Consider the following 18,071-nt stretch of genomic DNA (forward strand, 5'->3'; position numbering starts at 1 on the left):
CCCTGACCACATCACCAGGCTGCAAGTGTCTGAATGGAACCTCAAGCCAATGGAATGGGATTTAGCCACAACTAAAAAGTTCCACTGATTTTGATGGGGCTTAGGTCTAGTTCTACTCATGCAAAGTTGTATCACTTGAGATTGCAGGCACAGGCTGATATGACTGAGTGTTCCTCTGGAGGTGGGGTGGGGTTCCTGAAAACAGAACACTAGATGTCAGAGAGGATCTAGTCAAACTCCTCCCAATATGATAGTTTTCTATATGCAGGGATTATTTCAAAAGGAGGAACACTCAGTTACAGGAATCTCCATTTGAAGTCAGAATGGTATAGCCCAGACTCAAATTTATCACTGCAGTGAGCAGTAAGTTTTCAGCATGTCTGTATTTTGCTGGATTCTGCCCTTTATACCAAGATAAATAAAGAATAAAAAATTAAGGTGAATGTAGCAGTATAAATCCTGAAAATATTTATTATAATAAGGTGAAATAAACCAAGAATGCATCAATATAACAGAATATATCTAAATTCAAACATGAAAAGTTTTTTACAAAAATATATGTCAAAAACAATATATAAATATGAATTATTGTTTCTGATATGGAACAAGATTAGTAGGAGAAATCAAATTCTAATGTGGTGAGGATGTTTTCAATCTTGATGCATTCTTGGTTTATTTCACCTTATTATAATAAATATTTTCAGGATTTATACTGCTACATTCGCCTTAATTTTTTATTCTTTATTTTTACCTTTGGTATTCATTAAGGTTCCATCCTACTTGTTTTACTTTATACCAAGATACCTGGAATCCAACAACTCAACAGGATTAACTTATTTATTTATTAAATTTATATCCTGTCTTTCCTCCTAGAAAGAGCCCAGGGCGGCAAACAAAAACACTAAAATCCACTCTAAAACATCTTAAAAACAAAAGACTTTAAAACATATTAAAACCAAACATCTTTAAAAAATATTTTTTGAAAGAAGCTTTAAAAACATCTAAAAACGTAATCCCAGCACAGACGGGGATATTGAGGATATCCCCTTAAATATTAGATAGGAACCCTCTCTGTTATATTTTCAGTGCCTATTAAAGACCTTCCTTTTTCAACAAACCTTTTAAGTAGAGGCCTTATCCCAGTCTGTATCTGTGCTGGAATTGCTTTATAATATGTTTTTAAAGTTGTTTTTTTAAAGATGCTTTGTTTTAATAAGTTTTAAAATATGTTTTGTTTTAATGTTTTGTTTTGAAAGGAAAGGCCCTCCTTATTATTTTTGCTTTCCATTATGGCTTGTCCTAAACTCTCAACCTCCCACCAATTCAAATTGGCCATCACTGATTAATCAACTAAAGATTCAGTTGATTAATCTACCGCTTAAACAGATTAACTGCATGTTGTGCTAATAATAATCCCACATGTTTTCTGAGGATTACCGGAACAGCTCAGGATTGGGCCACGCAGAAATGGCACAGGTTCTCATGCTACAGACTGAGGCAATGTATTAATTGGGTCTGTGCTTAGCTGAAGTGGCAGAGTTCTTGGCAAAGAATCTTAGCGGGGCAAACACTTAAAACCTGCCCTCTTCTCCCATTATACATCCTTCGTAGCAGTTTCTAACTTGAATGATAAACCTCTTCAAGATTTTAATGAAGAGGGTGGGGGAGAGGGAGAAAGTGACGTAGAGGAATATTTTGTCCCAAAGAAATGTGTGCATAGATTAGTGTTTCCAGGTGGCCTTAAACAAGTGTTGTGTCAGGAGCCAAACTGTTGAGTCCTTCAGGCTTTTCAACTGCAAACAAAGAGCGTTTCACTGCTGCACAGCCCAAATCCAGTTCAATCTTTCATTAGAAAGCTTTCAATTCCCCTGTAGGAAACCTTCAGGTTTAATCAGGAGAAACTTCTACTCCACACAGCACTCTGTGTTAGAACATTCTATCCCTGGTTTCCTGGGAGACCCCCCCCCTTCCCAAATCTTCTAGTTCTCCATAGAGGTCATTAGAGCATTTATCACGGTCTGAAACTTTGCTCGTAATCATTACAAACCTAATCAGGTTAATCGCGGTGACTGCATTCATTTGCGTTTAGGTCAGATAGTTACTCTGAAGGGCCCTGGTAGTGTAAGGATTGTGGTACACAAGAGAATAGACTCCAAAGGTCCATATTTACCATGAGCAGTCCCTGTTTTCTTTAATGCCTCATGGAAGTTTTATTAGCACAAGTTGCTGGAGTTGTCCTCCTTCAGGGGTGTCATGACCTCAGGGGAGGGACTTCCTCTCATTGAGGGGCTAGGCTGCGGACTAGAATTGTGGACTAGCCCTGGGCTCCTACTGGGAGAAAGGGTGGGATATAAATCTAATAAATAAATTAATTAATTGGAAGGTGAGAGGGAACTGCTGCCTGCAATGCACATAAGAACACAGGGAGCCCTACTGGATCACGACAATGGTCCATCTAGTCCAGCATCCCGTTTTCACAGTAGCCAACCAGATACCTATGGAAAGCCCACAAGCAGGACCTGAGAGCAAGAGCATTCTCCCCACTTGTGATTCCCAGCAACTGGCATTCATGGGCATACTGCCTGCAAATGTGAAGGTAGTGGCTAGTAGTTGTTGACAACCTTATCTTCCATTAATCCATCTAAATGTAAATGTACTGCCTTCAAGTCGATTCGTCTGTCCTGAATAGGCTAACATTCCACTTCATTGGCTGTCCATGAATTCTAGCGGGAGAAAAAATTCCCTCTATTCACTTTCTACAGTACACTGTGCATAATTGTATACACCTCTACCATGTCTCCTCTTACTTTTTTTCTCTGTTCTAAAAAGCCCCAAATGTTGTAGTATTTCCTCGAAGGGGAATTGCTCCACCCCCTTGATCATTTTGCTTGCCCTTCTCTGAAGCGTTTCCATCTCCTCTTTATTTCATCCAACAGTACATAAGCCATCATGGTTAGTAGCCATTATCCTCCATGAAAACACTGAGACATTGCTTCTAATAATTAAGGATAGGGCAGTGGTTTTCAAACACAAATAAAATGCATATAAGGATTCATTTGTGTATTTGTACCATTGTGGTTGACAGACAATTATGTGAGTGGGACAATGCACCATGCTGGGAGGCCATATCTAGTGTCTGAACCTTTTTCAGCCCCACAGTATCCTTTGTGAGGTGAGGTGACCAGAATTGTACAGAGTATAATGGCATTATGATATTGGCAGTTTTATTATCTATTCCTTTCCTAATCATCCCTAGCATGGAAGTTGCCATTTTCACTGCTGCCACGCACTGGGTCAACATCTTCATTGAGCTCTCCACTACGAGCCCAAGATCCCCACCATCACCACTGCAGGAGGAGGCAATTCTGCCAACCTCAGGCCTGAAGCGGTCACATTGTCACCCTCAAACTCTGAGGACCCCAGCATACAATGTCTAACCAGAGCCACCATCTCCCCTGCACCATAGGAGCTCCAGGGCTGCTGAAACAGGCAAGGAAGAGCTCTTCCCACTGGGAGTTAGAGCTTATCATCCACCCAGAGCCACAGCTTTATTTAAGGCTCAGTCTGAGGTTATTTGTTGCTGAAGCAACATTCTAAACTTGCTCCAGCTTGAGCATCGCATGAAGGTCCCCATTTTGAACATTTTACCTTGCATGGACCAGAAAGTATTGTCTACTAGAGCCATCATCTGGAGCAGAACAAGGCCTCTCCTCCCAGAGTCTCCTAGGGTATAATATGGAGTATGTTGTGTATCTTGCCTTTAGTGCACATGCACATAAATGCATGAGCATGAAGGCAGGATGTAGCTGCTTTTCACATGCTGTAGCTGCTGAGATAACTTTTGAAATGCAGTAGCATTTTGTCTGACAAAAATATTTTGCTAATACATCTTTGACCTAAAGAATGAATATTGTGACTCTCAAGAGTTTTGAGCAACAAATAATAAGGGTGAGGGGGCTTGGGCAGTGCTCTTTAGCATGAAAGGAACACTTTACATGTGTCCCTATTTTCATTGGTCAACAAAAGCATAAGAGCCATGCAGGATCACACCACAGGTCAATCTAGTCCAGAATCCTGTTTCTCACAGTGGCCAACCAGATGCGTATAGGAAGCCAACAAGGACATCCCTACAATGGGCAACCAGATGCCTCCAGGAAGCCAAGAAGGAGGACATGAGAGTGACAGCCCATTCCTCATGTTTCCCAGCAACTGGTATGCAGAGTCATACCATCTTTGATCCTGGAGGAAGCATACAGCCATCATGGCCGATAGCCATCAATAGCCATCCTACATGAATTTGCCTAATATTTTTTAAATATTATTAAAAATGCATGCACACACAAAGAATGAACTTACTTGACTCTGAGTTTTCACAGGTTTCCATGTCGGCCGTATCTTCTTCCTGTTCGTCAGTATCCCCCGACTCATCACTATCTTCAATCCACTTCCCTGGCATCAGACCTGCTGAATCATAGGAGTTGCACAGTGGCCCCACTATGTGGGAGATGAAAGATTCCTGGAGGTTTGCCAACTGCGGAGCAGCGCGATCCATGAAAGGGCTGATAGGGAGGCCTAAGCTGGCTTCCTCGTCACCCTTAGGAACCAGGAGAAAACGTGTTACAATATTAAGTGATATCTGAGAACAGAAATACACATCAGGGCTCCCACTGTCGTGGTGACTGGGACTCTCACCTGCTCCAGCTTATACTCTCTGTGTGATGACCATCAAACTGAGGACAGAGACCCAGTGCTCCCCCAAGTCTAAAAGCCAGCAATTGACTCTCTCCTTTTAAAAAAAAAACACATGGAGCCATCAGCTAGTGGGCCTATCGCAGGCCACCAAAATGCTGAGTAAAGCAGTGCAATCCAGAGATGAACCAACGCTCTAACTCAGTATGACAGGGTTCTAGGTTCCTGTAAGGAACGTTAGATCATGGGAGCATTCACCTGCCATCTGAAGCAGTATAGCTTAGATATAGGTTTTTCACCTCAATGAGAACCGGGCCTTTCCTCTAATCGCCCATTAAAATATAGTCAGATGAGCCTTTGGAATTAGCAAAATTCTGACTATGGTTCTATGGGAAAATAGTTTTTAAAAAATTGTTTATTATTATTCTCAACTATTGATAATTATTTATTTTAGTTGTGCTATAGATATACCGCTTAACTACCAGAATTTCCCATGAGATATATGTTGTGACCATTTTTCATGCCTGAAGATTTACCCTTTGAGATCTAACAATTTTGTTTTATTGCTGAGGCTTGGCAAATTTAAGAGCCCAGCTCTTTGCTGCAAATTTCTGGTGAAAAGACTCTGCATTCTATTGACATAGCAGTCAATGGCATGTGAAGGACAAAATAGCAAGGGCACTGCAAAATTGTATTTTTTTCCCCAGGCACAAACTGTATTTAGCATACATGCAATTAGTATGCTTTATCTTAACTTGATCTAATTTTGCCAGCAAGTCTCATCACACTATGAATGGAGGGGGTTAACACAGCAGTCTCCACCTCACCTTCTGCTAAAGGGACCGTATGACTGGAAATAACAAAATGCATAACACATTTAAAATGTGAAATATTATTTTATGCTCATTTGTGCTGCGAGAAAATATTATCCATTATTAGTACTGTCTTTTGTCTTGTTATGACAAATAACCCATGAGAAAGTTTCTCTCGCTGTCCCCATCCCACCCCAAAATACAAAACTAAACTATTTGGGATTATTCTAAGAAGTGGTGAATTGAAGTGTGTTCCCTTGCTCCTTCCAGCAACAACTTAAGGCTATTCACCTGCTCGTAAAATTCATTGACAATGCCCTCAGTCCATCGCAGATGCAAGTCTTTGCATTTCGCTGGCCCATTGATGTCAGCCAGCTTGATGCACATCTGGCAAACCAGCAAGCGGTCATTCTCATTCGTCCAGTCAATGCCAACATCATCATTCACCTGGGAGATACACGTTACTAGTGTGAATGGTCCAATACCAGTGTCGGCCATATGTAACACTGCACAATTTGGGACAAGGATGTGATGTGAATTGCACAGAACATCTTTGTTCTGTGGTGGTTGTTAGGTGTATAATTTATACTTCCTTTACATGCAGTACATTATATTTCCTTTACATATATATTTCAAATTGAACTTAAATAAATAAATAAAAGTCTGTATTCACCAAGGCTCCTGCCAGCACATCTTACTGAGATTCTGGCTCCAATATGCCCAAGGGTCAACAACATTTTTAGGCCAGTGCACACATTTGGAATTTTGAGAAAGTGGCAGGGGCGCCAGTCACAAAATGGCTGCCATGGGGGAGTGGCATAACACTTAATGGCTGCCATGTCTAAGAGAGCAGAAAAAGAGACAACCAAAAAACTGAGTGGAAATGCCCCCTCCCCCATAAATGGGGAGAGCCACTACTGTGCTTGCTCACAGACAGAAACTCTTTACATCTTCCCTCTGTTCAGAACAAAAGGGAGGGTTGATTTCAGTCCTGGAATCCAATGAAATGTGGACAAGTTTAAGGGGTTGTGTTCAATGTAGGAGAGGTCCAGCCAGTACAAATGGGAACTGATCAGGAAGAGCAAATAGTCTTTCATACATATATGTGTGTGTGTGTGTGTGTGTACACACATACACACACACACACTCTCTGAGATCTTTCACAGGCACCATAGGAGAAACTGAGGGCACACTGGTGCCTGTGGATATTGTGCTGGCAACCTCTGCCTATCCAAATTTTGAATCTGCCACCTTGAATCTGCTGTTTTGTATGCAGGACATCCTTGGTTGTCACTGGCTGGCAATTTTGGGACATTCTCTCTGTGTGTGGTATAAAGGTGCAGCCTTCTTTGTTGCTGCTAATTTGCAATCTGCAATGAATGTTACTTCTAATACCAAGTAGTTGGGTGCCATTTTGCTGGGAAAATTCCATTTGTTGGCCTCTGAAGTCATACTATCTGTCCACCACTTGAATGACAGTACATGGATTCTTCTTTCTATTAACTTAATGTTTTCTTGAAGCTATATCCTCAAGAGTCAGAGATCTTCAAAACACCTCTGTCTTAAGGCCAAACTACATGCAATGCTAAAAAAGAAAATAAAAGCCAGGCATGGATGCCCTTGATCTTCTTTGAGACTGCAAGGTGGAGAGATGGGGAATGGAAAGCATCTTTTGCTTCTATGAGTCTCAGAACTGCATGACATTGTTCCTGGTGCACTGTCCTCACAATATCAGGAAGTAAAGCCATTATCCTCTCTCGCCCCCCCCTCCACCTGCTGCAGTTTTCCAGGCCTCAGCTATAAATATTTAAACATAAACAACATACATGGAATCAAGTTTACCTTGGCATTGAATTTAGCTACAAAGTCAAAGTGCTTCTTCAGATCAGTGGCCAAAATTGCCTCAATGACAAGGAACCGAAAGTGCTTGAATTCCACATGATCAAGGTTGACTAAGAAGTTATATTCGGGCGTGGACATGAAGAGGTTCCATGCAGCGGCTGCATGATGGTTTTCCAAAACAGAGCGGTCGTTATACAGAACAGCCTAAACAGAGAGAGGAGGAGAAATTACGTTGCTTAATTTATTCTGTTCACAGGGTTTTCACAGAATGAACAGGGTGAACATGGTGGTTCATGACAGATGCTCTTGGAGGTCACTGATTCATAGGGTCGCCATAAGTCATAATCGACTTGAAGGCACATAACAACAACAAATTTATTCTATTTCTACTAGTCCTGGAATAGCACAAACAGCCATGCACATAGCGCTGAGGGCCCAACTAATTCTGCTCAGACTCCCCCCCCCCATTCGTACATGGCTAATTTTCCGAGGGCCAAAGGGGATGGGACAGAGGAAAAGCAGATAGGGCAAAAGTGGGTGGGTCAAAACCACAAAATCACACAGAGTTCTTGCAGGCAGTGTTAAGGGTGTCCCCCAAGCACTACTTTATTTAGCCTTGACCGAGAGGAGACAGACACACTGGCAAATGCAGGCAATGGGCAATGCCCCTTAGAAACTTCCCCTGATTTGTCAGTGACTTAGCCATGACTGAGTCTCACCATTAAAGCCAGTTTGCAAAGAATTTCAAAGAGTGCTTTTACCAAAGAAGTAGCCCCCCTCCAAAAAGATTTAGCTGTGGCTAGGAACAGAGCTACAATTTCCAGACTTCCCCAGGAACAGAGATTGATGGCTGAACCACTCCAAGTAGTGTAGCTCTGTGAGGGTACGAAGGGTCTCCTAACAACTCTCAGCAGCCTCAACAAATGGTATTTCCCTGGATTCTTTGGGGGAAAGCCATGACTGTTTAAAGTGATATGATACTGCTTTAAATATATAGTGCAGACAGGACCTTGGTTTTAAGGCAAAACTGTACAACTTAGGACCCACCAAGTAAAATGGCACACCCCAACCATGAACTGGGACCTGCCAGCACTTGACAACCTCCATTGCTTTCGTCCCAGTAAAGGGCACAAAAAGTCACTAGTGGGCCACCATACATGTCTGGCTGGCTCCATTTGCCTTGGCAAGTCGTACATTGTTCAGATATGCTCTTAGTTCAAACAGCAGTAGGAGCTGGTTAACCCAGCCATTCTTACCTGAGGAGCGCTGGTTGCAACCAAAAAGGCATTGGTTCTTCCTGGGTGATCATAATCATGCATAGCAGCAGCTACATAAAGGGCCATCAGCTCAAGGGCAGGGATGTTGCCAGCCAAGCATCCATAGCTGTCATCTGCTGGGGTATATGTTTTCGACAACACATACCCTAAGTGGCCATGAGTGATCCCACTATCAGAATCTAGGCAGAAAAAACAGTTTGTCTAGTGAGAGTTCATTATAGTGAAGAGGAACAACCAGACTTCAGTTGTGTGCCCACTTGCCATGCTTAACCAGGGACAGATTCATACCTTGCTTTTGTAAAATTGCTACATTCAGTGGTGGCTGGTACCCATTGGGACTGGTAGAGTGGAAGGCAGGGAGGCCAACAGTAGGTGGAGGCAGAGCCAATGACAGGCAGAGCCAAAGAATTCCAGTTTCCCCCCCATCCTCTTCCTGCTGAGCTCTACAAAAGCAACACGCAGACTAAGGAAGAGAAAACTGACAGCCAGTGCCACCCCCCGGATTGGTTGTAAATATGAATGCAGGCAGGTGGAGGCTGGTTGACGGCAGACTGAGCCTGGTGGGGCACTACCCCACTTGCCCTAATGGACCAGTCACCACTGGCTACATCCATTATGTTCAGCACCTAGATCCGAAAAGCAAGTCCTGCAACTGTGAGCTATGGGCACTTGCAATCTGAACTGCTAATTCTATACGATTCTTGACTGCAGACGTTACCACTGTGACAAGGGAACTGAATTGTGCAGTAGCCATATGTATACATCGGGCTGCACCATCCTTCAGCTTAAGGAATAACTGAGCTTGGAGACAGCCTTAAAGTGGAGTTTCTCAAACTGTGGTCCACAGACCACTGGTGGTCCATGACCTCTGTGCTGGTGGTCCATGGAAAGATTGCAGAACACTTGAGAATATCTGTACTTGGCCCTCTACATGATTTATTTTACTCTCATGGCAGAAATTGAGGCTGTTTTAGTAAGGGGCCATTTATTGAAGAGGCTAACAAGGCTTTGGCACAGGGCCTGTGATTTTCATAATAAGGCATTAGTGGAGTCAACCAATTTTCCCCTAGAAAGTTGCCAGTCAAAGGGGTCCTTCTCAGTGGCTTGGCCTAAGCCCTGCGATTTTCATATGACAGCATTGGTTTTGACAAAGGTGCCAGCTCTGAAGAAAATATGTTATCACATCAAGAATGTATTTCCTTTGATTTATTGAACGAAAAAGGTTCAAGTGGTCCATTGTGACCCCAAGCAATTTTGAAGTGGTCCACCAAAAGATGGAGGAGGAGGAGGAGGAGGAGGAGGAGGAGGAGGCTTGAGAGGGTAATCTGTTTTAATATCAGGAGACCGAAGCAGCTGTCTCACAAAGCTTTCACTGAAGGCGATTCCACAACTGCCACGGGTAACTTGTGTTACTCTTTCAGTTGTTGTTGAGGTGGATTTTCTCCTTTTATATTGGACCTCAGTGTTGTTCCACACACAGCTTGCAGGCTGTATTATCATGGTGTTGAGGGAGCAGGACAGAGCCTTGAGAAAGTGTGCCCCTCCCCATGATACATAGGACTACAATCTCCAATTTGACTTACGTCCATAAATTCCTACCGATGTACGCTTCACTTACATGACCAAGTCACCTCTTTCCAGAGCTAACTGGCAGGGGTGGTTTAGTTGCAACAAGGAATCAGAATGGAGTACCGAACAAGACTACCTCTAAAAATATAGGAACACAGGAAACTGCCCTGGTTTCAGACCATTGGTCCATCTAGTATTGTCTACACTGACTGGCAGCGGCTCTCCAGAATTCTAGGCAGGGTTCTCACCCAGCCCTGCCTGGAGATGCTGGGGATTGAACTTCTGCATGCAAGACAGATGCGCTAGCACTGAGCTATAGCCCTTTCTCAACCAGAGACCCATAGAAGTGGTATCTCCCTTTCACTACTACGGGTAACATAAGAAGAGCCTTGCTGGATCAGGCCAAAGGTCCAACTAGTCCAGCAACCTGTTCTCACAGTGGCCAATAAGATGCTCATGGGAAGCCCACAGGCTGGAGCACTCTCACCACCCTTCGGCCAGAAAGGCAGAACATAGTCATTGTGGATAGCACCCATTGATAGCCTTATCCTCCATAGAAGTGTCTAGTCCTTTTTAAAAGCCATTCAAATTTTAAAGCCAGCGCTACCTCTTCTGTGTACATCGAATGCATCTTTTACATTCATCTAGTCAACATGTCTAGTTTCACAGAAAAAATATCCCCTGAGAAAAGAGACCAGGTTAAGGGTTGCAAAAAGGGTGTACTAATAAATTACCTGAATCACTTGCTGACCCATGGTCATTAATCACAGTTGGGAGGCCTGGTATAGACTGGGTTGAAAGGTACCAAACAGCATGGAGTACATCAGTGGCATGGGTCCTGTTGTGATCTGTTGAGAGAGAGGCAGATTACTTCTGCTGGGGGGTAAGAGCACCATCTATTGGACACAGAGACTCCATTCCCTTTCCCTAGCTCAAAACTTTTCCAAGAACCAAGGCCAGCTGCTGAGCTGAGGAATAAGTTGAGTGTGCATAGGCATATTCATTTGCCATGATTGCATTTTAGGGCTTTCCAGCCTCCACAAAGTGAGTTATAGACTGCCACACATGGGAAGGGTTGTCATTTCAGCAGTACACGAAAGAAGAGGAGAGCGTGGGAGGAGGGAGTGTACAATCTCATGGCCTTAACTATGGTGAACAGGCTGGCAGAATCACCACTGTTATTGGCTGGTGAACCATTTGGGGTTGCACTCTTCCTTGGTATCATCTGCAAATGGCTCGGCTCGCCATTCACCCTGCTCCCAAATCATTTATCATAAAGTTAAGTAGTTAAATATTATTCTTCATGATTTACAGAGCATCGTGGATGTCAGGGGTGGGAAACCTCAGGTCCAGGAGCCAAATGAGGTTCTCCATGCCTTCCTATCTGACCCCTGGGATTCTCCCCAGGCCACACCCCATTTCCATGCCACACTCTCCTAACCAGTCCTGCTCCACACCCTCACGAGTTGCTTTTGCCTGGCTGGAAGTGTCTTTGAACTGTGATAGGGCCCTTTGCTTGCCTGGAAAGAGGGCGGTGCGTGTAGGCTACTGTACAAAGGTAACAATTGCATTGATGACTCTGCCCACTTTTGCCTCTGGCCCCGCCCACCATTGGCATGCGTCCCCCGGAAGGTTGCCCATGAGGCAATGCGGCCCTCAGTTCCCTCACTCCGATCTATGTGCATGGTGCTTTTACAAAGAACAGCTACAACAGGTCCCTACCCAGCTTACAATTTAAAACGGACACAGGGAAACGGAGATAGTGAGGTGATTGTGTACAAGGAGATATAGGGACGAGGGAACACAGGAAGGGAAGCAGAGGGTGGGGAAGAGACGATGAATAGGAATTAGATAGGAGAGAGAGAGGGAGGGAGCAGGTGGGCACCACAATGTTTAAAACAGGAGCCTCTGTCAGAATCAGGAGTTCAAGTCACCAGGGCACATGCAGGCTCTTCAAAGGCCTCTGGCAGCTGCCCTGTTCCCTCTTAATGGGAAGGTTGTCACTTCTTATTATGGACAGGAAACCCATCATTTTAAATCTGCTGTTGGAGTGGGTAGAAGGAAGCCATGGCTCCCCTCTCAGTCTATTTGCTCCTAGGGTTTGCCAGGTCCAGGTCCTGAGACTGATCCTGTATCTTTAGGAGAAGAGAAAGTCAGCCAAATGCAGGTATTCTTGCAACACTATAATGGGAAAAACCACAAGGTGGAATTCTCCCTTTCCCCTGCACAACTTTTAAAGATACAGAACACCTCTTGGTTGCCAGGCCTGGCCTCCAGGAGGTCTTCTGTATCTTTAAAAGTTGTGCAGGGCGAAGGAAGAATTCCACCTTGTGGTTTTTCCCATTACAGGGTTGCAAGAACACCTGCACTTAGCTGACTTGCTCTTCTCCTAAAGATACAGGCTCAGTCTCAGGCCCTAAACCTGGCAACCCTATTTGCACCTCACTCCAGTCATCTGCTGCCATCAGGAGACATGCTTACCAAAACAGGTGAAGGAGGGGAGAGGGCAACATTACTCATGATCAAATAGATTGGAGGAGGCACAGCTGCCTCTTCTCCAGCATTAATGGGGAGAGTTAAAAATGTCAGGCATAAGATGCGGCAACCTACCCAACACTACACCTTCCTTCTAAGAACTGCCTGTTTATTCCTTTGTCTGCTTCACCTGCCCCCCTCCAGAAGATGGGACTGTTCTCTTATCCCAAGATTGTTATGCTTTCTTGGGAGCTCCTGATGAGTCCAGGCAGGGATGGGTAACCTGCAGCCCTCCAGATGCTGCTGGGCTACAACTCCCATAATCTCTGACCACTGACCATGCTGGCTAGGCCAGATGGGAATTAGGAGTCCAACAACATCTGCAGGGCCACAGGTTCCCCACTCCTGACACAATGTCTCTCAGATCGGCCCTTTCTACATGTCTGCTGATACTCCCAAATGATTCTAAAAGATTGGTGAAGAAGACTGCTTTGTGAATTTCATCACTGAGATCTAGAGGCCAGGCTTTGTACAAGGTTCCATACAAAAGTGCTAGGTGAAGACTGCACAAAAATGGAACAGGGTCCTTTGAGTATACAGTAGGGCCCCACTCATATGGCAGATTAGGTTCCAGACCCCTGCCAAAAAGCAAAAACTGCTGAAAAGCGGATCATCTGTAGCGTGGGGATCTGGAACCTAACCCACTGATCATGCCGGAGGAGAAGATCATCTGTAGCGCAGGGGACTGATCACCCTAGAGGAGGAGAAGATCAGCTGGAGCATGGGGGTCTGATCATACCCAAAGAGGAGAAGATCAGCTGTAGAGTGCTACAGATGATCTTCCCCTCCTCCAGCGAGATCAGCTGGAGCACGGGAGTCTGACTGCGCCTGAAGAGAAGATCAGCTGTAGCACACTACAGCTGATCTTCCCCTCCTCCGGCAGGATCAGCTGGAGTGTGGGGAGCTCCAGCCCCCGCTCCAGCTGATCGCCCTGCTGGCACCATATTAGCGAGGCCCTATTCTACACCTTTATTACCATGTGTAATATTCAGTGCTAGTCCTACTCAGTGCAGACCCATTGAAGTTAACAGACATGACTAAACAGGTTCATTAATTTCAGTGGGTCTACTCTGTGTTGGATGTAGTTGAATACAATTCTATGGAATATTCCCAGTCAAGGCTCATCTGAATCAGTCAGGGCAGGCTTTTAGAAGGTAGACAAAGACTTTCATATTCAAGCAGGGTTTTTAGAGGTTTTCTTAAATCAGGGATGTAGCTCTCCAGATGTTGTTGAACTTCAGCTAACATAGACCCTGACAATTGGCCATGCTGGCTGAGACTGATGGGAGTTGAAGTCCAACAACATCTGGAGGGCCACAGGTTCTTCATCCCCATCTTAAAATGTTTCTCTAGCTAGCTGCAATCTTATTTGGTTTGGTATTTTGATAGAGCAGTCCCATACAACTGAGAATAGGGATGTCTGAGAATTCCATCAGGAACAATGGGGGTGGAAGTCCCACAATTTGCATGTCTTTTGGAGTTCAGGAATGGAAATCACACAAGCAAATATGAGTGGAATTCGCTACTATTTAAGTCCACAAATATTGCATAAATAATTACTTTATGTACTGCATTGTTTTTGTTGTTTCTCTTCCACTGAAATGCATTGTAATTAATTAGATAAGTATCAGCCACAGTGGATAGCGAGATAAATAATGTAGGCCTTAGTGGAAGCCAAAGTGTAGTGGAACAGAAAAGGTGCTGATTGTGATGAACACAGGATGGGGTGGAAATTGCTGCCTCCTTACATCCCTACCTGACAGTAAGTCCAGTGAACACAATGGGATTTGTTTCTGAATAGACATCTATAGGATTGCACTGTCAACATTTTACTGCGTTCATTAAGGATTGTATAGGTTTCTGTGGTATTTTAATAGGATGTCCTATGGCTTCATTTTATTTAATTTTGGGGGTGTTGTAAGCTATGTTGTGCTCTATCACACCTTTGAAGATTTATTACTGAAAAGCAGAAATACAGGAATAAATGGGTATTGAACTCTTACTATCTTATTTATTTATTTATTTATTTATTTATTATTTGATTTATATCCCGCCCTTCCTCCCAGCAGGAGCCCAGCAGGATACTTACAAGGTATTTCTCGGTATCCACACTCCAGAGCATGGAAATAGTTCATAAACTCTCTCACAGGAATTTTAAAGGTTTCAAATAGCCCCATGTCCTCAAAGAGCCTGTAAGACACCTGGAAAAATAAAGCAAAAGGAACCATAACACAACTGAGCTTGGTCATCTAAGAATCCACATAGCTCTAAGGCAGTGGTTCCCAACCTTTATGAGCATGGGACCCCCTTTATAAACTCAAATTTTTTGTGACACCCTGCCAGGAAGGAAGGGGGAAAGCAGCCTTTCCTTGCAGCCTTGCTTCTTTTTGCTCCACAAAAAGCCCTCCCCTCTCGTTGTGAGTAAGGGCATAGTCAGCACCGGAAGTGTGAGGAGATGGGAGTCTGTGACAGTAATCCCCTCTTCTTCCTGGTATCTCCACCCTCAGCCATGTATTTTATAGGCAGATGCCTGCCCTTGGTGTGCCTGAAAGATGCTCTGGTGCTTCAGCAAATGTCCTTGCCTCTCGTTTGGAGCAAGGGGGTGGTGTCATCTGCAATGGCAGTGGGAAGCAGAGAGTGTCCAAAGAGTTAAGCCCTTTTTAAAAATAATAATAAATAATTCATTTCTCTACTGTTCGTGGACCCCTCTGGATGACTTTGTGCCCCCCTGGGGGTCACAGCCCCCAGGTTGGGAACCACTGCTCTAGGGCACAGAATATGGTCTTCAGTGACAAATCCAAAAGCCCCACAAATCCAAAAGCCTTTCCCTCATAACCTGCAAGCTGCTTCCTCTAGTTTGGACCCTCGCCTGTTTTGAGGGCTTCACTTTTACCCTGCCTTTACAGCCAAAACTCACAATCCTGTATGGTAGATGGGAAACCTGTGGCCCTCCAGATGTTGCTGGCCTGCATCAGCCCCAGCCAGCATGGCCAAAGGTGAGGGATGATGAGAGCTGCAACATCTGGAGGGCCACAGGTCCTTCATTCCTGCTGCAAGGAGTTCAGCTCTCTGTTTTCAACAGCATGGAAAATATTAAGGACTGTTGCTGGTGGGAATGGTATCTGCCTCTTCCAAACACACTTCCTGCATTTTCCAATTGTGTAGCATAACATCAGGCCTACTACTACTGGTGATCACTCATGACTGAGTAAGATTGTCTTCCAAAATAAGGTTGGTTGGAAGATGCCTATGCCTGAATTTGTTTTATGTGGGGAGATCGGCGCACAACGATCAACACACAATCTTGACAGAAAAGGGCTTTGATCCAATGGCATGGATACCACGATGATTGGAAGTCTTTTATCTGCTGCAGCCTTCATCCACCTTCACAACCATTGGAGGATACACATTGTTATCCTCCACCTGTTCTGCCATTGAGGACATTCTTGGGTCGTTCTTTATCTGGTTCCTCTCCCTTGACCTTACAGCCATGGGTGACTCCCAACAGCATTGCTCACAGGGTTCATTGGAACACACAAGCCCACTCACCACTACATGGTGATGATCCAGCAAGGGGCACATCAGGCCAGGGGTGAGGCTGTTGCCATTTGGATATGACCCAATTTCCAACCCATTCCTGTGCCAAATTCAAGGTGCTGGTTATCCCCCTTACAGCCCTTAGGACCACAATACTTAAAGGACCACTTCCACATGAAGCTGCCTATCCACTCAGATCACTGAGAGAGAGCCTTCTCTATACTCTCCCACCATCAAAACTCAGTTGGTGATGATGCGCAATATAGCCCTTTCCACAGTAGCACCAAGCTTATAGAGTTCCCTACTCTAGGAGATCTGTCTTAGGCTCCAAATAGTTCCAGATTTTCTTTAACACATCCCATCTATTCCAGACAACCCTTGCTTCATATAGAAAATCTAGCAGGTCCTCACTTATTGGGTTTCTCCTGGAAAGGATAAATCCAGATTGAATGGGGGGATTATAGGCTGGCATTTTGATGCTGATGGCCTGATATGGACACTGCCAAAAAAATTGCATGCATGAGGAGTACCCATCCCATAATAAACACTCATCTGGAAGCACCCTCAGTCACATTATAGACAAGGCCTTTTGTGCTCCCAATGATATCATGATCAGGCTTACAGACTTCCTTGTAGCCTTCCTGGCCATTATGGAACCACACTTAATCCCCCCATCATGTTACTCACTGGAAGTGGTGGTCCCATTCCAGCTGGGGAAGGTTTGGATACTGCTGCTTACGTATGACTTGTCTGAGGAAACTAGGGATTGTGGGAACTACAGCTCCCATGATTCCCAAATGCCCCCATGTACATATAGGAGAGTTCAGCGCCTTACTGAAGCAAGTATCCTTCCCAACCTGAAGAGGACATTCTCCATTACTATCCTGTCTCTGTATGATTTGTCTGAAGAAATTAGGCATCAGGGGAACTCCCCCATGATTCGTAAATGCCCCATGGTACATATAGAAGAGTTTAGAGCCTTAGTGAGGCCAGTGTCCTTCCCAACCTAAATACCCATTACCAACCTGCCTCTGTTAAAACAAGAAGATGTAAGGCAGTGAGGCAGTAGGATGGAGCCCTTCTAGACAGGGAAGGAGACAAATTGCCAGACATTTTCTAGGTTCCTTCACACTCCCGGTGGCATCCCTTGGAGCATGACACAGCCTACAGGCCTACGCAATTCGTAACTTATCTGTAAATATCCTCCCCCTTCCACCACATAATTTAGGATGTCTGTAATATGTTTTATTAATTAATCTTTTTTAAATCAATCAGTTATGGATTGGATATGGTGGTGGTGGTAAGAGTCCATCCATGACTACTTAGAGCAGTGGTTCTCAAACTTTTTTGGTTCGCAGCGCACTGTAAAACATATAAAATTTTCTGGCGCACTTCGTGTACAAAATTAAAAATATATTAATATATTTTAAACTATAAATAGAAACAAACTATAGAAAACTATTACTTACCCTATACAAATGGGTTTCTTCTCATTTTTAAAATATACTTTCATAATATTTGAGGCACACCTAGCCACCTCTTAGGGTGCACCAGTGTGCCTGGGCGCGCCGTTTGAGAATCACTGACTTAGAGCATAGGGCCTGTCAAAACAGGTACACCAGCCACCATGTCACTATATAGGACAGTGGTGGTGCAGGCAGACAATGCTGACCCAAGTGTTTAAAGATACGAATCATGGACCACTGAAAATAGGGAAAGGATGTGAAGGCAACAACCCCAGTAAGCAATGGTTTTCAGGCTATTATGCTAGCATTTATAAACTACTTAACGTTTTTTCAGACCAATCTCC

The 18,071-nt window shown here is 44.2% G+C and overlaps 1 protein-coding gene across 3 annotated transcripts in view; it reads right to left on the reverse strand.

Moving 5' to 3' along the window:
* The window catches only part of PDE3A (phosphodiesterase 3A), a 437,665-nt gene that overhangs the window by 15,631 nt on the left and 403,963 nt on the right, over window positions 1-18,071 (reverse strand). For all 3 annotated transcript variants that reach the window (XM_061638443.1, XM_061638444.1, XM_061638446.1), the window contains exons 10-15: window positions 14,814-14,925; window positions 10,924-11,037; window positions 8,600-8,799; window positions 7,344-7,547; window positions 5,793-5,948; window positions 4,357-4,594 (exon numbers count right to left, since the gene is read on the reverse strand). In XM_061638443.1, the coding sequence (XP_061494427.1) occupies window positions 4,357-4,594; window positions 5,793-5,948; window positions 7,344-7,547; window positions 8,600-8,799; window positions 10,924-11,037; window positions 14,814-14,925 (1,024 nt within the window). The remainder of the gene's footprint in view (window positions 1-4,356; window positions 4,595-5,792; window positions 5,949-7,343; window positions 7,548-8,599; window positions 8,800-10,923; window positions 11,038-14,813; window positions 14,926-18,071) is intronic.

The sequence above is a fragment of the Rhineura floridana genome, chromosome 8, assembly GCF_030035675.1.
Source record: "Rhineura floridana isolate rRhiFlo1 chromosome 8, rRhiFlo1.hap2, whole genome shotgun sequence".
In the NCBI taxonomy this organism is placed as follows: domain Eukaryota; kingdom Metazoa; phylum Chordata; class Lepidosauria; order Squamata; family Rhineuridae; genus Rhineura; species Rhineura floridana.